The 20,857-nt window shown below is 41.7% G+C and overlaps 1 protein-coding gene across 2 annotated transcripts in view; it reads left to right on the forward strand.

The window, feature by feature from the left end:
* The window catches only part of PPM1H (protein phosphatase, Mg2+/Mn2+ dependent 1H), an 82,360-nt gene that overhangs the window by 21,490 nt on the left and 40,013 nt on the right, over positions 1–20,857 (forward strand). The window contains exons 1-3 of one of the 2 annotated variants that reach the window (XM_081211689.1): positions 13,181–13,282; positions 13,854–14,022; positions 18,275–18,619. In XM_081211689.1, coding sequence (XP_081067815.1) covers positions 13,260–13,282; positions 13,854–14,022; positions 18,275–18,619 — 537 coding nt within the window. In that variant the 5' untranslated portion in view covers positions 13,181–13,259. Of the gene's footprint in view, positions 1–13,180; positions 13,283–13,853; positions 14,023–18,274; positions 18,620–20,857 lie in introns of those variants that run through there. The other variant, XM_081211688.1, reaches the window with a different exon arrangement.

Below are 20,857 nucleotides of genomic sequence, written 5' to 3' on the forward strand. Positions count from 1 at the left end.
TTGAGCTGCTGATAATGATATTGCAGGCAGATTGGGTTGGGTTGTTGCCCTTTCAAAATTTTGTTTGCCTCTCCTCTGCTGGAGATTGGCAGCTCTGGTTCCTGAAAGAAGATCTACTGCTCTATAATACAGGAGCAGTTTTTTCTTGGTTTCCATCTGCTTTTATAGGCATCCAGATTTCCTTCCATCTGACGATGGGTGGCAAGCCAGTTCTTTGCATCTACAGAATCGGGAAGTCATTCTTCCCTCACCCTTTTCTGGTGATATCCATAGCATGTGTGTGGTGGACACAGGCAGGGGGAGGTTTTTATATTATTATATATTTTTTAAAAACCCTAATGATTATGACTCAACTGAATTAACATAGGAAATGGGCCTGCAGAAGAGATTGTGCAGTAGGGCATTAGATTAACAAAGTAAAGTCTGAATACAGAGCTCAAACCCTCTGTCCTTATAAAGAATTTTCTTACCATGGCATATATATTTTTCACAGTTCAGTAGTTGCTCATCCCGGTTTTTTTTATTATCCCACGGCTACTGATGGCAAACCGTTTCTCATAAAGCAAAATTGCTACTGGCAATTCACAGAGGAGACGGGAACGCAACTTCAAAGCATTTAGCGTAGAGCAGTACAAATTAATTAATTACATGGAATTATGTAAATTGATTGCAGAAAGTAGCACATATGGTTAGACCTTAACTTCAGTTTAATTTTTTTTGGTGTGTATGCATGCTGTAAATTCAAACACATGGCTAGGTGTGTAAAGGCAATTTTACAACTGGGTTTTACGCATTTTTTTAAAAAAAATAAGAAAACCTACTCGTTTAGTTGGCAGTTTGAACTTGTTTTCTCTGGTTGCAGAAGAACTGTTCTGTGCATGTAGATGTTGTTCTGAGTTCTCAAATTTTCTACCTTGACAAGGTCTAGGCAGTTGCCGTATCCATGTTGCTTCTGTGGAGAGGACTGTATTGATGTGAGTTTCTTTAACCAAATTGGGATGGGAGGCTGCCTGAGAACCAAAGGTACATTACCTTGGAGTTTTTGATAGCAGAAAGGTGGGATATAAATGTAAGAAAACAAAATAATAATAATAGATTGTGCAAGCTCCAAACACAGTAGCTTAAAGCTGCTATCCTGTGCACATTAAGAACAAACACAATTTAACTCCATGGAACTCACTTGTTTCCCATGCCTGGCCAAATCTGATTAGCTCCATGGCATTGGGAGGTCATTAATTTTTATTATTCTGTCCTTCATTGACTAGGACAGGGTTTCCCACACTTGGGTCTCCAGCTTCTTTTGGACTACAATTCCCATCATCCCTGACCACAGGTCCTGCTATCTAGGAATGATGGGAGTTGTAGTTCAGAAACAGCTGGAGACCCAAGTCTGGGAAATCCTAGGCTAGAATCACTAGGGAAGAACAAAGCCCAGGGATGGTGGTAGTGTCCCAACAGTATTGGAGAGGGAAATAGCAGTGAAGAAATGCACCACTGTGTCTTTCTGGGAAATTTCCCCAAGCATGTTAAAAAGGGTAAGCATTTGGCACAGTCCTGTTGTACATATAAGCAGTTATAGGGTCTAAGCCTTTGCGGGCTCATAGGCCTTTGCAGGGTTTCTAGTCATAAATAGCACTTTTCATTGTGGCTGGAAGGTTAAAGAACGTCATTGCACACTGAAACTCTGACAATGTATTTCTAGTAGGCTATCTCTCAACACACTCCAAATAGACACCAACTCAACCAATTGTACTAGTGTAGCCTTGGTCTGTACCAAATTTAAATTCATCTAGGTTTTTACATTTCATTTTTAAAAGGTTGCAGTGTGAATCAGAAAAGCCTTAATCATTTCAGCCTTGCACATAAAGATTGAAAGGATTAAAATTGAGTAAAACGTTAGAAGTTTAAGATCCTTTTGAACGGAGATAAGGAATGTTACCCTCTTGACATCATTAAAATACTTCCCTCACCCCATTTTTTGTACAACTAACCCATTGCCCTCATTTTCAGGGCGGAACTACCTTGCTGTTCGCACAGCTAGGAGCTTATATTTTCAGAACTGAAAAGAGCTACTGCTGTAGCAATCTGTCCACAGCCGAAAAAAACTGTTAGCTTCAAAAGCACTTAGGTTCTACTGGGTGGATTAGATAATGAAGCATTAAGGTCATTTGCCACACCTGTTTTCTCTGCAGTGTGGCTTCTTGTGTGTTATTCCTTTGACAGACTTGAGGTGAAGGAAGCAGCAAATACATGAATCTTTAAAATGCAAATGTTTGAAGTGTATGTGTTTAAAAGGATAACCCTCTTCGGTTGCATCTGATGCAAGGTGGAGGTAAGAAAGGTGAGATATGTGGATTTGGGAGCCCCAAAGACACACATACGATGGTGATCGATCGTGGAAGCCATCGTTGCTTGGTTCTATGTTACTTGCATTTGCTTGAACCCTGTTCGTGATCAGGTGGCTCTGCAGACCTTGTTGTTGTTTAGTCGTTTAGTCGTGTCCGACTCTTCGTGACCCCATGGACCAGAGCACGCCAGACACTCCTGTCTTCTACTGCCTCCCGCAGTTTGGTCAAACTCATGCTGGTAGCTTCAAGAACACTGTCCAACCATCTCGTCCTCTGTCGTCCCCTTCTCCTTGTGCCCTCAATCTTTCCCAACATCAGGGTCTTTTCCAGAGAGTCTTCTCTTCTCATGAGGTGGCCAAGGGATTGGAGCCTCAGCTTCAGGATCTGTCCTTCCAGTGAGCACTCAGGGCTGATTTCCTTCAGAATGGATAGGTTTGATCTTCTTGCAGTCCATGGGACTCTCAAGAGTCTCCTCCAGCACCATAATTCAAAAGCATCAATTCTTCGGCGATCAGCCTTCTTTATGGTCCAGCTAACCCCTCCCTAAACATGGGGAAGGTCAGGGACAAGGTGGGTGGGACTGTGCACGTTGGGACTTGGTGGGGTGGGACTTGAGCACATACCCCCCATGCCCTTGTTCATGGATACAGCATCTGTGTAATTTCCAGAAATCTCTGTGTACAGTGTCTCATTCAGCTCACAGTGCTTTGTTTTGGCCACAGTACACAGTAAAGGATGATGCAATGGCCAAAGAAGAAAGAAATCAATAAGGGCCTGGGGTCTGCTCCCAACAGTTCACTTTGGTATGGTCAGGCAAACCATGATTAAGGGAGGATGCTGGGACTACATGCAACACCAAGTCATATTTAAAACAACCCAAGGTTCGAAAGCCCGCACCAAGCCAAGCCTTCAGGTTGTAGTTCATTGGCAGTAAATAAACCATAATGAAACTAATAGGCAGGGGTCACACTTGATAATAAGCCATGGCTTAATAAGCCATAAATCAGTAAACCACCAGCTGCCCCTCTTTCAAACATCTAGAAGACAATTTGATTATCTGGTCTAGAATTTATTTGTCTTTGTTTATTTTGTTCCATTTATCTGCATTGGTGGAAGTATTATTAGGTTTTTCTGAGGTCAGTACCCCCTTTTTCCTTTCTGCTTTTGTGCATTTTGCAAAGTGGCAGAATTAACTGCCTTGCTGGAGAGGCTCCTCTTGAGTTGAGGATTTCCCCCCCCCATCCCTTTTCTTTAGGGATATGCTGAATTCTGCAGTGAGAGAGAAGATGTAACTTGTCAGCTCTATTTCCTGCCAGAATGGCTTATGTTCACTTACCTTTCAAACTGATGCTAGAGTAGAAGAACCAGGCTTCTAAAGCTCAGCTTCTCTTTTGTAGTAAGTCCAGAAGCTTTAATAATGCTGTGTAAAAATCAGGGCTCAAAACTGACAATTGTTTTGTTGCTGGTAGCAAGTTGAAATTGTGTGCAGGTGATCAAGCAAGGAAATCTTTGTGAACTGGGAAAGTTTGTGTGTTTTTCTCCCCAGTTTATATCAGTATTAAAAATGAATACAGTAGGCATTTGGGCTAATAGCTTTATGTGAACCTTTGTGCTAGACTAAAAGACATTAGCCTTCCTTTGCATTCATCTTGGACTCTTACTGCTTTTGAATACAATTAACTAGGTGGAATGAAAAGTTGATTGCCTCTCAGTGCATGCATTTCTGGTGTCTTTCCTTAAAAAGGAACTGTTGGCAGGTGACATGGGAGAAGTAGAATGGAGCTTTGGTTTGCCGAATAATCATTCAATTTAGAAATCCCTGTTGTTTCACAGAGTTAACACGGTAATTTAAATATCTCTAGTCCGGCATTAATACCAGACAATTATACAAACAAGTCAAGAGCTTTGCAATAACTTTAATGTCTCAATTTTACTTCCAACAGTATGCTAGTCCCTTAGAGCAAACTATCCCATCAGTGCACCTGGTTTCTAATCTGAAATATTCACTGAAAGAGGAAAAAATCCAGCTGAACTGAGTAGAACTTAATTTCCAAGTGAGCATTGTCAGGCCTATAGCCTTTGTATAGATGGGTATAGGAAAGGGGTTGGGAAAGTGATAGTTGAGTTTAGAGCATTCTAAACTTTGAGCAGGAGTCAAAACTGCTTATGGGTACTTAATTAAAACTAATGAACCGTGTTCTTCATTACAAGCTTTTCTTGGAGAAATGTGTGCTTCTGAACGGTCCTGTCATCATGATTACTGTTGCCATCCTGTAAAGCTCAGCAGGAAATTCTAGGCATGCTTATTTAACTATCAGGGCTTCTTAATTAGCTTTGAATATGTTCCTCTTTTTAGAAGGCCCAAGCTATTTCATAATGCTGGAAATAACTGTTCCTTTTCCAGTGATAACTTCCTGTCAAAAAAACAGTGCCTGAAACACTTGATTAATTGGAAAGGTAAATGATCACCATGGTCCCATGTCAGAAGTGCTTATGGTACAGAAAAAAACATTAGGTGTGACTCGTACCACCATTCATCATAGAAAGAATTTCAGAATCGCAGTTGCATTGAGAAATATAGGGAGAAGTGTACCTTCTCAATTTTCTGCAGGAGTGCATGCATTTGTATTGAAACGAGCACCTTATGAACAAGCAAAGGCAGGTGCAGGAGCATACAGTCAAGTGAAACTATTTTTTATTATTATTTGTGACCATCTCTGGCTCACATAGAAGATAAATCTCTTTGATCTACACTCTTTTTTCTAAGTAGTGTAGGATCCAGTATATATTTTCATGTGCTGAACAGTTCAGTGTTCAAAACTCCCATTTTGCGACAGGGAATTTCATTAGTATGAGCAGTTTCTGAGCTCTGGGCGCAGCGCCTAAGATTTCAGATTAAAACTGCAGAGTGGAAGGAAAGGAGGGCCTTTTTCTGCCTCCCCACTTCCAGCTACTCTCTGAAGAAACCCTCTTAAGAATATAAGGGGGCCAGGCAGGAGAAGGACTAGACCATATGAAAAATGAAGCTGCAGTTCATTCATTTTCAACTTTGTATTCTTATGAAAAAGCATGCCTAGACATTTCATTGTTGCGCCCATAACCTAGGTTTAAGGTGCCATTTAGCTCCTAGAAACTAACACTGGAACATCTGTGCTATATCAACAAAGCCTTTTACTACGACCATATGCTGATTGCTAGATCAGGGTGAAAATTTTGAAGATCACTTTCACATATAGATGCAACAAGACACAGTTAAGAAAAACTAAGGTAAAAAATAATGGGATATGAACCTAATAAATGAAGTAAGGTGAACGTATAACAATGTGCTCTTGGAAGCCCAGCTAATTTGCTATCTCTCAACTGGGCAGCTACCCTGTTTTCTAGAGGTGCTTTTCCCCTTACAAAAATACACATTTTTCGACTTCGATAGCAAATTGTGAAACACACCCAAGCATGCCGAGTTAAAATTGACGTAGCAGTTTCTAAAAAATGTGAAGCAATCTGTTATGGTTATCAAATCAGGCCTTCAGTTCTGTCATCTTGAATCAAAGTGTGCATGTTCTGTAAAAGCTTTCAGAAAAGCACTTCAGGACCAGTTCTCCTTTAAAACATTGCAAAACAAATATCCATTACAGTTGCTGATTGTGCTTGCAATATACTTTGTGAGCTTTTAGCAAAACTAAAACAGGAAAACAAATTGTGGAGTTGCTAGCCCTCCCCTGAGAGAAAAATGTTTGTCTACAACACTATTCTATTTTGAAATTAGAAGCTTAAGTTATTGCTGCTGTTCATTTGGAAAATTAACCAGTTAACCAACTGAATGAAGTAAAAGGGAATAATCAGAATGCACAGTGCTGTAATATGTTGATTTGGGTTGCCGGTTAGCAACACGTCATTCAAGAAAAACTGTAAGTATAAATGACTTTGGACAAATGTTTACCTTACCAGAACATGACTTTGGACAAATGTTTATCTTACCAGAACAACGTGGAAGCTTTACTTGTTAAAAGGGTTTAGGTAACTGAGATCAGGGTGCTCTGGAATGGGAAGAAGCTGCGCCCATCTCATGAGTGATGGGCTTGCTTTAGTGGTGTAGGATCCACCCACAACAGAGACGTTCCATTGCACTGCTAAGCGTAACATGGGAATTGGCTCCTAAATGGCACGCCCGTGTTCCACTGCCCCCTATTGTAATTCTAAAGCCTTATATTGGGGTTCCAAATTGTGTTTTGATCCTACAAACTGATGTCAGCCTCTCCAGTACACCTAGGAGGTGTGCAGACTCAGGCTGGGAGATATCCTGTTTTCAGCATTGTGATACATCACCAACAAAACATTGCAGTATGCTGATAAATCACAATGTCTGAAATAAGGATGGAGCTATGTAGAGGCATGGGCTGGCTTCATGTTTTTTCCTGCATCGTGATTTTTGCTGACATCTGCTCTTGTGATTTGCTGCTCCTTGCATGAGGCCAGAGAGAGCTGAGCTGAGCTGGCAGAGTTAACGGGCTGCAGGAATCGAGAGAAACATTGACTGGCTTAACGGTTTCTCCCACGTTGTGATTTTTGCATAGTGCACACACTCACACACACACACACACACACTGATTCACAATATATTGCCAGTTCAAAAATTAAGAAACTGATATCACATTATGGACTTCAAACTGGTTTTGGATTATATATTGATTTATCGCCCAGCCGTAGTGCAGACTGGGGCAATTCGTATATAACAGATGGGGCAGACGCAGGAAGTGCAAACCTGCTCTTGCTCCTCATATGATTCTAATCAGCTAGTACATGCCAAATACGTACCTGGTGTCTCGATGGTTATCTCAGTGGGAGGTGGAAGTGGCGAGAGAAGAGAAGAAAAGAAGGGAGACCTAGGGTGCTGTCAGCGGTAAAGGTAAAGGACCCCTGACTTTTAAGTCCAGTCACGGACGACTCTGGGGTTGCGGCACTCATCTCACTTTACTTGGCCGAGGGAGCCAGTGTTTGTCCGCAGACAGCTTCCGGGTCATGTGGCCAGCATGACTAAGCTGCTTCTGGTGAACCAGAGTAGTGTACGGAAACACCGTTTACCTTCCCGTTGGAGCGGTCCCTATTTATCTACTTGCACTTTGAAGTGCTTTTGAACTGCTAGGTTGGCAAGAGCAGGGACTGAGCAATGGGAGCGCAGGGATTCGAACAGCTGACCTTCTGATCAGCAAGCCCTAGGCTCTGTGGTTTAGACCACAGCGCCACCCGCTGTCAGCAGTAGCCTTTCCCAATTTAAGGGCAAGGAAAAACTTTGCTAACATTTACAGATACGCTCCAGATTAACAGTATGTGATTCATTGGAACATGGTTGAAAAAGAACATCATCTGATTGCTTCAGGTTTGGTCCTATGGGCTGATATGGTCAAGAGTGAGCCCAGGGCTGCCAATCCAGACAGCACTGCATCATGTGGTTTTGCTTTGATATCATAGGTTATCCTAGGGCATAATGATCTTGTTCAAGATTGGCTCCCAAGGATGGCATCATTGGACATTTGCTAGTGTCCCAAGCCAGCCTGAGGGCTGGTTGTCATAACAAAAGTGACCATTCTTACTTTGTAAGGAGTGGCCAAGAAGATTAGGTGCAGCATAGGAGAAGTCTTGGCTTCCATGTCCTGTTCCTTTCAGGATCAGGAGGTCCACAAGATGGTGGTTTACGCAAATTACGCATTGCTCATGTTGCAGGATGCATGGATTGCTTTTGTTCCAAATGGAAGGAGAGAGAAAAAGGAAGGGGGGAAATCTCAAGATGTGGATTTGGTTTTATTTATAAACAAGCCCAACACATTTTAGCTTGCGTAAATTGACACATTGGGCTTGCTTATAAATAAAACCATATCCAGCATCTTGAGATTTTCCTCCTTCCCCCTTTTTTGATTTATTCTGGGTGCTGACCGTTTTCTTACTATTTATATAGATGGGGCTGACTGGCTTATGTGCCACAATGTGGATGTTGTCACTGTGACAGAGCCACTGCCTCTTGTAGCCACATGGTACAAGATTGCAACAACCAGCGAAGCAAGGAAATTTGCACTGTTTCTTTCTGTTACATACAGTTCATTATGGCTGTGCCATCACATCTTGGCATAGCTATAATGCACTGTATTGTGATTGGGAAAGCCGGTTGAAAAAGTTTATGGATTTGTTAGCCGCTCTTAATGCACTTGGTTTTGTTTTGTTTTTAATTTGCCTCTAAATCAGTCTTCTGACAATATAACTAGGGCACGATGTATGCTACAGATCCATGAAGCATAAATATCTCAGGGATATAATTATCATGTTGTGGTGGTTTGAAAATGTTAATTGGAAGCTAACATTTGCCTTCCGAGCAGATTCCATCTAAATATTTTATCATCCTCATGCTAGAACTTGTGGGGAGATTAGTGGCTAAATTGTAATAGCCGCTGTCTAGCATCTATAAATTGATGTAATAAGCATAGCGAAACCTAATTTGCCAAACTGTATGATATCATTATTAGTAAGTGTAGTTCATCTCATGCTTGTAGGCATATAAAGATGTATATCTGACTGGAGGAAAGGGAAAAGTTATTGAACCACAGTGACCTTAACAAAATATGCTTAGTCTCAATTCTCCAGTAGGGAGCTCTTGTGGTACCTGGGTGCTTGCCTGCATGCACATAAATGCCAGCAGTGCTTTAATAGGAACTGGTGGTGTATATAATAGATAGTTTGCAAAGAATTAACTCTTCTTCAGTTTAGTGACCTCTTGTTGGATTTATTCTGGATATTTTTGTCATGAAAGGAAAGTAAAACTGGCAGTTCTTCTCCGGCTCAGATTTTTACCTGAGCCAGATAAGAATTTGGGGCCTTGTAAAGTTTGCCTTTCCTTTTGAGAGAAACTTCACAGAGTCTCTGAAGTTCACTTCATTTGGGATGATTTTGATAGCATCCTCTACACGTGCAAGAAGTGCAAGAATCACAGCGAAAAGACATATGGGAGTTTTCATGAGTCACAATGTGCTTAGGACTCACAATGTGCTTAGGAGGAGTTATCTTGCTGAGTGAAAAGCCATGTTTTACTGTCTTTATTTTTTATTATGTCTTTCGTGTTTTGATTTATTGATATTATTATTATTATTATTATTATTATTATTATTATTATTATTATTAATTTTGTGCGTTGTATACTGTAATTTTCTGTTGTGAACCATCCTGAGACTTATGGGTATAGGGCAGTACAGTGATACCGCGGGTTACATACACTTCAGGTTACATACGCTTCAGGATACAGACTCCGCTAACCTAGAAATAGCACCTCGGGTTAAGAACTTTGCTTCAGGATGAGAACAGAAATCACGCGGTGGCGGTGTGGCCGCAGCAGAAGGGCCCATTAGCTAAAGTGGTGCTCCAGGTTAAGAACAGTTTCAGGTTAAGAACGGACCTCCGGAACGAATTAAGTACGTAACCAGAGGTACCACTGTATACAGATTTAATTAATTAATATTATTACTAATATATTCTTTTCCCTTATTGAGTGTAATGCACATAAGAAGAATCCCGCTGCTGAGAGCACATGTCTGTCTTGTAATAAGACAAAAGCTGCCCAATCTTAATTGCAAAAGCAAAAAATAGATTTCCTTTCTAAAACTTCTCACCACAACTTCTCACCATTAGAATCAGGTTCCAAGCAAACGAGTATATAGGCGAGAACTTCACATGAAGTCTGATTTTGCCGCAGTAGTTTTCTGATAAACGGATGACATTATTTTGTGCTATATATATGTTGCAGGGAGTGAGTACTGAGAAAGGAACAAATCCTCTGTGGGCATATGTGAACTGGTTCCAGTCACGTGAATAGCTGTGTGCTAATTTAAGTTGACAGCTGTATCAAAATGGATTAGCGCCACCACTGCCAAACTCTCAGAGTTTAAACTTTCCACACATATTAAACGTGAAGGAGAATTTTGAAAGCTTGAAATAATTTTATATAAGCCATTTATCTTGTTTTCCTTGAACCCTGGGAGACCCCAAGTCTGCAGATTGCCACATTGCTATTATTATTAATTATTATTAATCCCCCTCCACCAGCAGGTCCCAGGGTGAGTTATAGCAATTTAACATTCAGTATTCAAAACAGCCAAAACAAATTACAGTCACAGAAATAGGATGAGGGTCCTGAAAGCACACGGCACAAATGTTCCAGTCCCGGGTAAAGATGTTTGCCTTCAGTGGGATGTTATATTATTGTGATATTTAGGTTGCGGTTGTATATGAACTACTTTGGGAGTAAGTATCATGGAAGTCAATAGAAACTATCACCTTTATAGTTTTTTAAAATTAATATTAAATAATATAAGTATGATAAGTCCTGGGGAGCCGGGAAGACGTGGGTCTCTGATTGTGTATTGTAGATTAAGATATAAGGTTGATAGAATATAACATTTTGTGTTTGTGTGGGTGTGTTTCTTTTTTCTATTCCTCTCTCTTTTCCTTTTTATTATTTTTCTCTCTTTAGATAATAGCTTTGCTTGGTTTCTTTATGGTATTGTATCTTGAAAATGTTTAATAAAATTGATTCAGAATAGAAACTGTCTCCAAGGAGACCTACATTCGATTTTTCTGTAAATATGAGGGACAGTTTTAGAGAGGGAGGAGAATAAGGTAATAGGGCAGATTGAAGAATGTCTTAACATGTCTGCCTGGAGTAAAGGGGCAGCAGGAAGTTGCCTTTCATACATGTCCCATCTGAAAGGCCTTATTTGGAAAACGTAAAAGAGAAAATTAATGAAAAAGTTAATGGTTCCTCTCATTTGTTTACCGTATTTTTTGCACCATAACACTCACTTTTTTCCTCCTAGAAAGTAAGGGGAAATGTCTGTGCGTGTTATGGAGCGAATGCCTGCGGGTGGCGGGGGGGATCTGCTGCAGTCGTGAGCAGAAGATCCATGGTTCCCCTTCCTTCCCTCCTCCGTGGTTACAAAGCATGGATCCACATGGATCCTCAGGATTTTTGCATTGGGCTACTCTAAACTCACTGTCAGATCACATGTCTGTGGCCACAGCATGAACCACAAAAATCATATATCCACTATTTCGTTTAGAATATTTTTTTTCTTGTTTTCCTCCTCTAAAAACTACGTGCGTGTTATGGTCTGGTGCGTGTTATAGAGCGAAAAATACGGTACTTGCATCTTTGCTGCGTGTGCCGTCCCACACTTAAATATTTTGTTTGTTTGTAACACAACAGCCCAGTTTAGCACGTCTCCACCCATTGGGTGTGAATAGGCACCTCCACATTCTACCTAGGCACAAAGGTGTCACAATTTGCATGATTTTGATAGCTTGGGAAGAAAGGGTTGACTATCTGAATGACCGATGCTAAAAGCAAGCATTTGGATGCATCAGGTTTTCTTATGATTAAGGGAGGTAATAAAACAGAACGGTCAGCCTTCTTATCGCTGACTATTGAGACCCATTTGTCCCAGGGGCCTGCCCTGGGTGTCTGGACTGCATACAGTGTGGGGCCAGAATGCCTAAATCTCTCTTTCCCCTCCTTCTGTGAACTTCACCTTCAGATCAGGTTGAGCAAGCTCCATGTAGTGTCCCACTGGTATCGGAGGTATGTTTGACATGTGGGAGAGAACCTTTTTGAAGCTACAGTCAGATTTGTAATGGTTTTCGGGTGCCTTTTTAAAAGACCCGTTTATTCTAGCTGTAACTTCTTGAACTGATTTGAGTTTCTTTTGTGTTCTAGATGGGTAGTTGTTTTGGGCACCTTTGGGAGGAAAACCAAGGTATAGGTTGATGATGGATAAATTTTTAGTTTGTTGCTCCTGGCAGCTCAAGACTCTCAGATACAGTTTTCATGATGTATTGAGATGGATGGATTATTCCCAGTATAAGAGTGTTCCTCTAGTCTCCCTCTGCTTTAGTTTAATGTGCTGTAGCTTTTCCCCAGCTGTTTGGCGGTGGCATTTACAGCACTGCAGAAACCTTTGTTTAAAATCTTGTCATCCAAAGCAGCTCTGCACAGAGAGAGCCCCACCGAGCCAAATGCAGGTTGTTGGTTATCTACTGTGGTCTCCCTATTTCTGTTATCACAGGCAGGCAGCAAAAAACAAGAGAGTTCTTAGTCTCTAGTGGGGTGAAATGCGAGGCAAGGGGGAGTAGGTTCAGCTTGGCAGTTTATATGCTGTGTAGGCTTGATCTGAAGAAGCCTTTAACAACTTGGTGCCCACAAGACGTTTCAGAAGATAACTCCCAGCATCCCTGATTCTTGTGTCTGGGGCTGTTGGGAGTTGTAGTTGAAGGCTGGGGGAAGGCTGATTTTTCAACATAGTCAAGAAAAACTCATCTCATTCATAGAATGTCTGGAAATGGTGCCACAAGGCCCGTTTTGCATGTTACATTATTGAAAAATAATTTAGCCATTCCGAGATCTCAAAGTAACATCATCATGGCTTTCAGAAACAGCGTGACTATTTACTTTTCAGGCACCTCAGGAGATATAGATTGAAATAACTGCCATGGTGTCCAAAATATTACTTACGACAGCATGAATGATTTAGATTTTCCCTCTGGCCATATATACTTGGATAACACAATCGAGGACCCATCCCTAGAAAACTTTATAAAAGCTGCAGCAGGCAACGTCTTTATTGGGACCAACCAGAATGTCACAAACAATGAGCCCAGGAAGTTCCTGAGTTTGAAAGGCTTCACCATGCCACCTTGGAGTTCACTGGCAAGCCTTGCCCTATTGTATTTTGTGATGCCATTGCATGTCACAATGTGGGCAAAATGTTGGGAACAAGCCTTTTCCATATTGAGTCACATTGGACACAGGAAGGGGATGGATAAGAAATAATCTTGTACTGCAGTTGTAGCTGCCAGTAGCTGTTCTCATCACAGTTGATGGGTGTATGGCAGAAATCCCTGTAAATAAGTAGATTAGATGAATACATGAATAGGAATTTTGGGATCTGCTGGCCATGGTAGCCAAAATGCAGCCTCAGTTTTCCGAGATAAACAGTCCTTATCTACCATATGTTCAGGATTAAAAGCAGGGAATGGGTTCCACCATTGTGTCCTCATTTGAGCATCCATGAAACAGATGTGCGGCCGTTGTTGATGGGCAGACTTCTGTGGTAGATGAACCATTAATTTTATCTGACATGGATTTTGTGCTCTGAGCTTCCTGTTCCTTCAGAAGTGTCCCAACAGTGTGATTCCTTCCAAGTCAAGAAATGATTGTGGAGAATTACAGAATTGTAGACTGCATTTTCTGGCTTTATTCCCAGCAGCCCTTGCTCAGGCCAGAGTAGACATCTGGCTTATTCCAAGTGAATTGAATCTGAACGTTGTATTTTTAAAATTTTGTTTGTATTCTTTCTCTGTGTGTATATTATTGAAGGGTGGTGTACAAATTCGTCAAATAAACACAAACACATGTTGTTTTTTAAAAAATAACTTCTTACGCTGCTTATTTATATTTTGTTTATTTATTAGGGTGATCAATGCGGGTAAAAGTACACACAATGAAGACCAGGCCAGTTGTGAAGTACTTTCGGTCAAGAAGAAAGCAGGAGGAACTAATTCCACACCAAACAAAAACTCCTCTACTAAACGGAGGTCTTCGTTGCCAAATGGGGAAGGACTGCAGCTGAAAGAGAATTCAGTAAGTTGCCGCTTCCTTCTTTAATCTGTCCACAGTGAGATGGTTGCTTCACTTGCAGAATCCTTGTGCAAGTAGTCTACGCTGCAATGTTCTCTCAGTAAAACACATGTGTGTAAGCATGGCAATTGTGGATAGAATGGGCAATAGTTCCCATTCTTTCCAGCTTCTGGTGCTGTCTTTGATCGCTCAGCTTGTTTTGCACCCCTATGAACAATTGTGTTGAAAATGTGGATTGACTTATAAGTTCTGGGTTCAGCCCCTGAAATGCTTCCAATGATTGCTTCAGCTGACGATGGTCACCAACTAGGACAGCTTTAAAAGAGGATCAGACAAATCCAGGGAGGAGAAGACTATCGGCGGGACTTGCCATTGCACTCATTCCTATCTCTGAAGTCCACATCACCCTCTGGTTCACCCCTGTGAGAACGGGATGTGGGGCTCAGATAAGCCTTTGGCAGAGCTCTTCTTATGTGCCAACCTGGCAACCTTGTCCTGTACTTACAGCTGCTCCAGAGCTACGTTTTGAAACTTAGTATGATAAATAAGGTTTAGGTGATTACAGCTGGTCATGGTGGCTGCTGTTTTCTTTGCAGAGGGTGAAGCTCTGCTTAGGATGCCCAGATTGTAAGGCTCATTAGCTGTGAGCAGAAGCTGCTGTTCGCCTCCATGAGTCACCTTAGCATGTATGGAGCAGTGACATTCAAAATTACGTATGGTATCCAACTAAGTTAGACCCATTTAGTTTAATGGACATGCTCATTTAAGTCCATTGGTTTTAGAGCAGCCACTCTTCAGGGTGAGCAAGTTGGCTACAGCTCTGCAGCTTTTGCTCCTGGTGCATGATTTGAGGTTCATCAAATAACAAGTGCAGCCAGAGACAGACGCAGCTTCTTCCTTTCCCCCCAAAATGCCAGTTGACCTGGGGCCAACAAGAGGGAGGAGACTCTGAGCTTGTCCCCCCCCCCAAAAAAAAAACTTTTGAGAAATGGAAGTCTCTAGCCCTTGTAGAATTAGAGATAATAAAGCAAAATGTGTGAAATGAACCCGGTCCAGCCTTTCAGTGCTTTTAGAAAATGAGAGTAAAGTCACAGCTGTGATTGCTGAGTGCTGTAGAGAAATTCTAGAATCGCAGGTGTGCCAGGAAAGATTTTTAAAAATGGCCTTAACCAGGAAGTCCCTTCTCTAAACAACAAGGACTTGCTGATTCATTTTGAAGCTGATCTTTGTTTTTCTTTGGTAAAGAAGTGGCTGTTGCCCAGAGAAAACAACCAAGGAATTCAAGATTTTAGTTTAGCTATGGCCCACCCAAAACCACAAGTTAACTGCAAACACAGGCGTTTGTGTGCTCTTTCTAACCAATTTAATTTCATTCAGAAATGTGATTTCCCCCTCTTTTGAGTATGCAAACATAAAAAGAATTGCCACGCACGTCCAGCACATTTTAGTATATCCATATATCAGGGGGACATTGCAGCAGAGAGAAAGCATGGGCTATGTCACCCCTCCAAAATAGCCCAATTTTGTTATACAGTGGCAGGTGGATTGAGGGTGGGAGGAATGAGAGAGGAGTGTACGACAACCCTGAAGTGTAGTCTGGTGTTGCTATACTTTAGTCTCTTGGCTTTTTTTTTTTAAGGAAAATGCAGTAAAAAACAACAACTGGCTTTGCATGATTTAGGGGTAGCACTGGTGCAGAGCAGGGCTCTTGTGCCTGAAAGTTCTTTGACAGGCAGAAATGCAACAGGTTAAATTATTTCTAGTACAGTGGTACCTCTGGATGTGAACGGGATCCGTTCCGGAGCCCCATTTGCATCCTGAAGCGAACACAACCCGTGCCTGCGCGTCCGCGGGTCGTGACCTGCCGCTTCCACGCATGCACGTGACGTCATTTTGAGCGTCTCCGCATGCGCGAGTGGTGAAACCCAAAAGTAATGTGCTCCTTTACTTCCGGGTCACCGTGGAGCGCAACCCAAAAATGCTTAAGCTGAAGCTGCTTCAACCCGAGGTATGACTGTACAGAAATACAGTTATGGAAAAGTTTTAATTTGCTGACCTCATTGTCAGACATCTTAGTACTTTTGTGTAGCCTCATTTTTTTTTTAGTCCTTTTACCTCACTCGCTAATGAGAACACAATTTTGCCTAGAAAATAAATCATATGCAAATCTGTGCCCTCTTCTGCTTTAAACCCAGAAAAATCTTTCTCACACACCTGTTTCTGTGCGTTGTGGATTTTTTGAAGGAACATCTTGTCCTCAAATAAGATTCAATAGTCTAACTTAGGTAACTAACTTACAAGTGTTATCTGTACCTTTGCTGTTCCATGGTTCATTTCCCAGTTCTCTGGGTGCATCATTTTAAAACCGGTTAAGAATTTAATATATGTATAGATGATAACATGCTTTGAAATACATAGCCTGAGTTTATTGAGCTTCAGTGTTTCAGAAGAGATTAGCTTTAAAATATGATTGCCGCGAAACGCTTGCTGCTAGAGGGCAGTCTTGTTCCAGAAGCTAGCCCATTTCACTGGGCTGCCTTTTTAAAAGAATCTGAAGCTCGCCGCCTTTGTCTGCCACATTAGTGTGTGGTAGCACAGGAGTGAGACATTTCATTCTGCGTTTCTTGCTGAGATATTGTTGCATCTCTCAAAACTTATTAAAGCAAATGGATAAAAACCTGAGGGTTGCAAGCACTTAGGAGAAGTCTCCCAGCGTGACATCAACTAGCAGACAGCCTCACAAAGATTTTTTTTGGGGGGGGAATCTATTAGCTTGGAAATGTACTGGTTTACTCCTTAAAGCAATTTTAAGTACTGTGACATGTGCTTTTTTCTTAATTATGACACACACACACACACACACACACACTCTTCATTCAGCCAGACTTCAAATTTTGCATTTTACTGTTTTTTTGTTGCTGCTAATAATCTAATGTTTATGCATAGTTATCAGATATCTGATTGATCTTGTTTTGTCTTGGGTTACTCCAGTCTTATTTCATAAAATGAGGCTTGTCTTTTCATTTTTGGTCATAACCTGCTTTGAGGGCCTTGGGTGGAAAAGCAGTGTATGAATCTAATTGTAAAATAAAATTGTGCAATGAATTGTCACAGGCCAGGGGATACTTGGTCAGATGCACACAGTGAGTGTTTATCCATATATATTGAACTATGCTCAGAAAATCAAACCCTGCACGCAGGGTGTGAGTCTTGTTGACCATGCATGCACTGGGAGTAAGTCTCGTTGACCTCATTGGGGTTTAGTTCTGAGTAGACCTGCCAGTTAGCAGGGATGCGGGTGGCGCTGTGGTCTAAACCACTGAGTCTCTTGGGCTTGCCGATCAGAAGGTTGGCGGTTTGAATCCGCACAACGGGGTGAGCTCCTGTTGCTCTGTCCCAGTTCCTGCCAACCTAGCAGTTCGAAAGCACACCAAAAAGTGCAAGTAGATAAATAGATACCACTGTGGTGGGAAGGTAAACGGCATTTCCGTGTGCTCTGGTTTCCATCATGGTGTTCCGTTGCGCCAGTAGCGGTTTAGTCATGCTTGCCACATGACCTGGAAAGCTGTCTGTGAACAAACGCTGGCTCCCTCGGCCTGAAAGCGAGTTGAGCGCTGCAACCCCATAGTCGCCTTTGACTGGACTTAACCGTCCAGGGGTCCTTTACCTTTAGCTTACCTATAAAATAACACAAAGGTATCACTTAATTATTTTTTAAACTACCTGGTACTAGATTTACAGGTTTTCCAGCGGCAGAACCACAGTAAAACTGGTTAGTATTGCTGGGTGTCCTGTCTCAGGGGTGAAATACAAAGGGAACTAAATGACTATAAATGACCAGCTTTTAAAACAGAACATGCTTTTCTGCTAACATACATGATTACGTATGTTAAACTATAGCTGAAGATTGGGATTTATTTTCCCTTTCACAATAGGATATTTATAGGCAGTGTGGTGGTAGTGAAAACAAGGCTAGCGGTTGCTAGTTATTTTCAACGAATTAAGGCTGAGTATCTAAAACCTGACCCTTTGGTATGCTTTCCGTAGTTGGCGGGTGGAGACATTGCAAATACCATTCTTTCTCTCTCTCTGAAAATTTTACGATTTGAAATTGGGAAATGCATCTGTTTATCTATGATTTGGCCATCCTTGGAATTGGGAATTGGCATTGGGAAATGCATTTGTTCATGACTGGAGCCACTCTTGAAACCCCATTCATTTATGTTGTTGTTTTGTTTTAATAATACTTACGCAGGAATCGGACGGCGTATCTTTCCACTACTGGTCGTTATTTGATGGGCACGCTGGATCTGGGGCGGCTGTTGTAGCATCAAAGCTGCTTCAGCATCATATTGCAGAGCAGCTGCAGGAGATTGTGGACATCCTGAAGAACTCGGCCGTCCCTCCCCCGACCTGCCTGGGGGAGGAGCCAGAAAGCATGGCTGCTAACACCCGAACTCTAACCAGAGCAGCCTCCTTACGGGGGAGTGTTGGCGCCCCGGGATCACCCGGCACCCCTCCGACTCGCTTCTTTACGGAGAAGAAGATATCTCATGAGTGCCTCATTATGGGGGCTATTGAGACAGCTTTCAGGGAAATGGTAGGTGTCTCTTCTGCTGTGCTTAGTAGGCTAATGGTAGGATCCTTCTCTGTTGTTTTGGGTACAGTTGGGGGGGAGGGGGAATTGACATGCTAACGTCAGCACATTTAATAAGTTTGTCTGCTAAAGATAAATAAATCTTCTTAATGGTATTATTGGGCTTTTACTGGCAAAAGGAACCTCCACTAGAAACCTGCGTAACGGTCCTAATATGAGTAATTGTGGGCACACAGTTTGTGCCTTAAGTGTCACCGGTGAGAGCTTCCAAGTTGCAGTCTAAAAGAGGGCACAGAACACTGGTTTAGAGTTAGGCGACCGTCATGATCCATGTGGCAACTATTGCAGTGGTGCACCCAAGAATCTGTGGCCTGGCTCAGTTAACGTAGACCTGTTTTTCTTTGCTGGGCCTGCAGTAGACTTCACCTGAAGAGCCCTAAGTTGATGACAGAATATAACCAGAGTTTATAGCCAGTATCTGATGCATTGCATCATCTTCCCCAGCACAAATGTAATGCTGACTTCATCAAATCATGATTTGTACTCCAAAACTAGTTTTGTGAACTACTGTTCCTGTTCCTCATCTCTACTTTATAGACCACTTTTCCCCCTTCCTGTGTTAACCATGTTACATTGTGTACCATTGCAAACCACAGTTCCTCCATAAACCATGGTTTGGAGTAAAGTTGCAACCCTGTTCCCTCTTTCCCTCTTGCTCTCTCCCTCTCTCTGCCCCTGTTTTGTCTTGGAATGTATTTATGTGAGAAGCTGGAAATTTTATTTTACACATGGAAGCTATGACAAAATGTTGCCATGTTCCCGTCAGCCAACCATTCCCCTCTCCATTCTGTGCCATCTGATTTGTTGTTTCTCCCTCCTCTGGCCCTAACAATCAGTCGGTATTCTGTAGCCACTGAGGATTCTCAGTCCTCCTGAGACAGTTTTTGGGTGTCTTTCCAATAGGGTGGTTTTTTATTTTATTTTTAAATTTTTATTTCTGAAAACCTTCAGGTTCCCCCAAACCTGCTGTTAAATTCACAGTCACCCCTGAACTTTGGAAATATAGGGAATGAATTGAGTTCTGTTTAAATGTGTTAACATTAATTTAGGAAGAATTATGGAGACTAATCAGATTTTGAGATTGCATTTGCGAGTCGTATTGATCACATGTGTTATGGTGGAGAGAAAAAACAGCCCTTTCTTTGTACTTACAGACTTTGCAGAATTTTTCCTCCTTTGTGTCCACTGGCTGCTAATAATTAAATTGTTCTCAGTAACTAAATCATTAAATTGCTTGATAATTACTGTTCTGATCATCTCCATAGGTTACATCTTTTGTGGTTTTCCCTTCTTTGAGACGGCTTCAGAGGCCTTAGAGAGACCCTGTTGTTTAAAAATAATTGGGGTTGAAAAATAATTGAGGGCAGAAGCATGAATTAGCAAGATAAAATTAAAAGTTGTTTAAAACATTCATATTGATTGACAATTAAGCAAGAAAACCAGAATATTACTGAACTATGTGGGGGAAAAAAGATATTGGTTTCACCAGATGAATATAAAAAAATAAGTTAATACTTGTAAACCCCTTGGTAAAAACGCTAGTTTTACATTTTAGGTTTTCTTGCATTCACACCTACAGGAATTTGCAAAGCAGGTGCAAAATCTTGAGGATCTGATGCCCTTTTTAAAATGGGCAGTTTTTAGTCCATACAGTTGGATGTGTTTGAGAAATCCATAGGTTTGATCCAGAGGTGGCTTGCTTGAGTAGTTTGGCATTCGTTTCACGGACTATTGACTTGTATACCACTACTTTATTCTTCCCCTGCCACCAATTTTGTGGGGAAATCCCAGGGCTCCCCAGTGAAGTACTGAGTCTCAATCAGGTAGAGTTACCAATGAAGATTAAAGTTTATTTCAAACACAAACAAGTTTTAAAATATATTTGAAACGCTGTCACTCTATTCCCTCTCAGTCTTGGCTCGGTCTCTAGCTCACTCTGACTCCTCTATCTCCCCCCCTCTGGGCTGAGCCTCAAAATCAGGTAGGCTCCGCCCCGTGCTTTCTCATTGGTCAACCTATTAACCCCTTCTCTCCCCCAATACAAACGTATCTCCAAAGAATGGGCAAACGCCATAAGTAGAAAGGGACTTTCCCACTCATGCAAGTTGGCCCCATGATTTACATTGCCTTCTTCTGCACACATTGATGTGTGCGGTCTTCTGTCACTCTCCTTGCACTCCA

The sequence above is a fragment of the Podarcis bocagei genome (assembly GCF_964188305.1).
Source record: "Podarcis bocagei genome assembly, chromosome: 10".
NCBI classification, from domain to species: domain Eukaryota; kingdom Metazoa; phylum Chordata; class Lepidosauria; order Squamata; family Lacertidae; genus Podarcis; species Podarcis bocagei.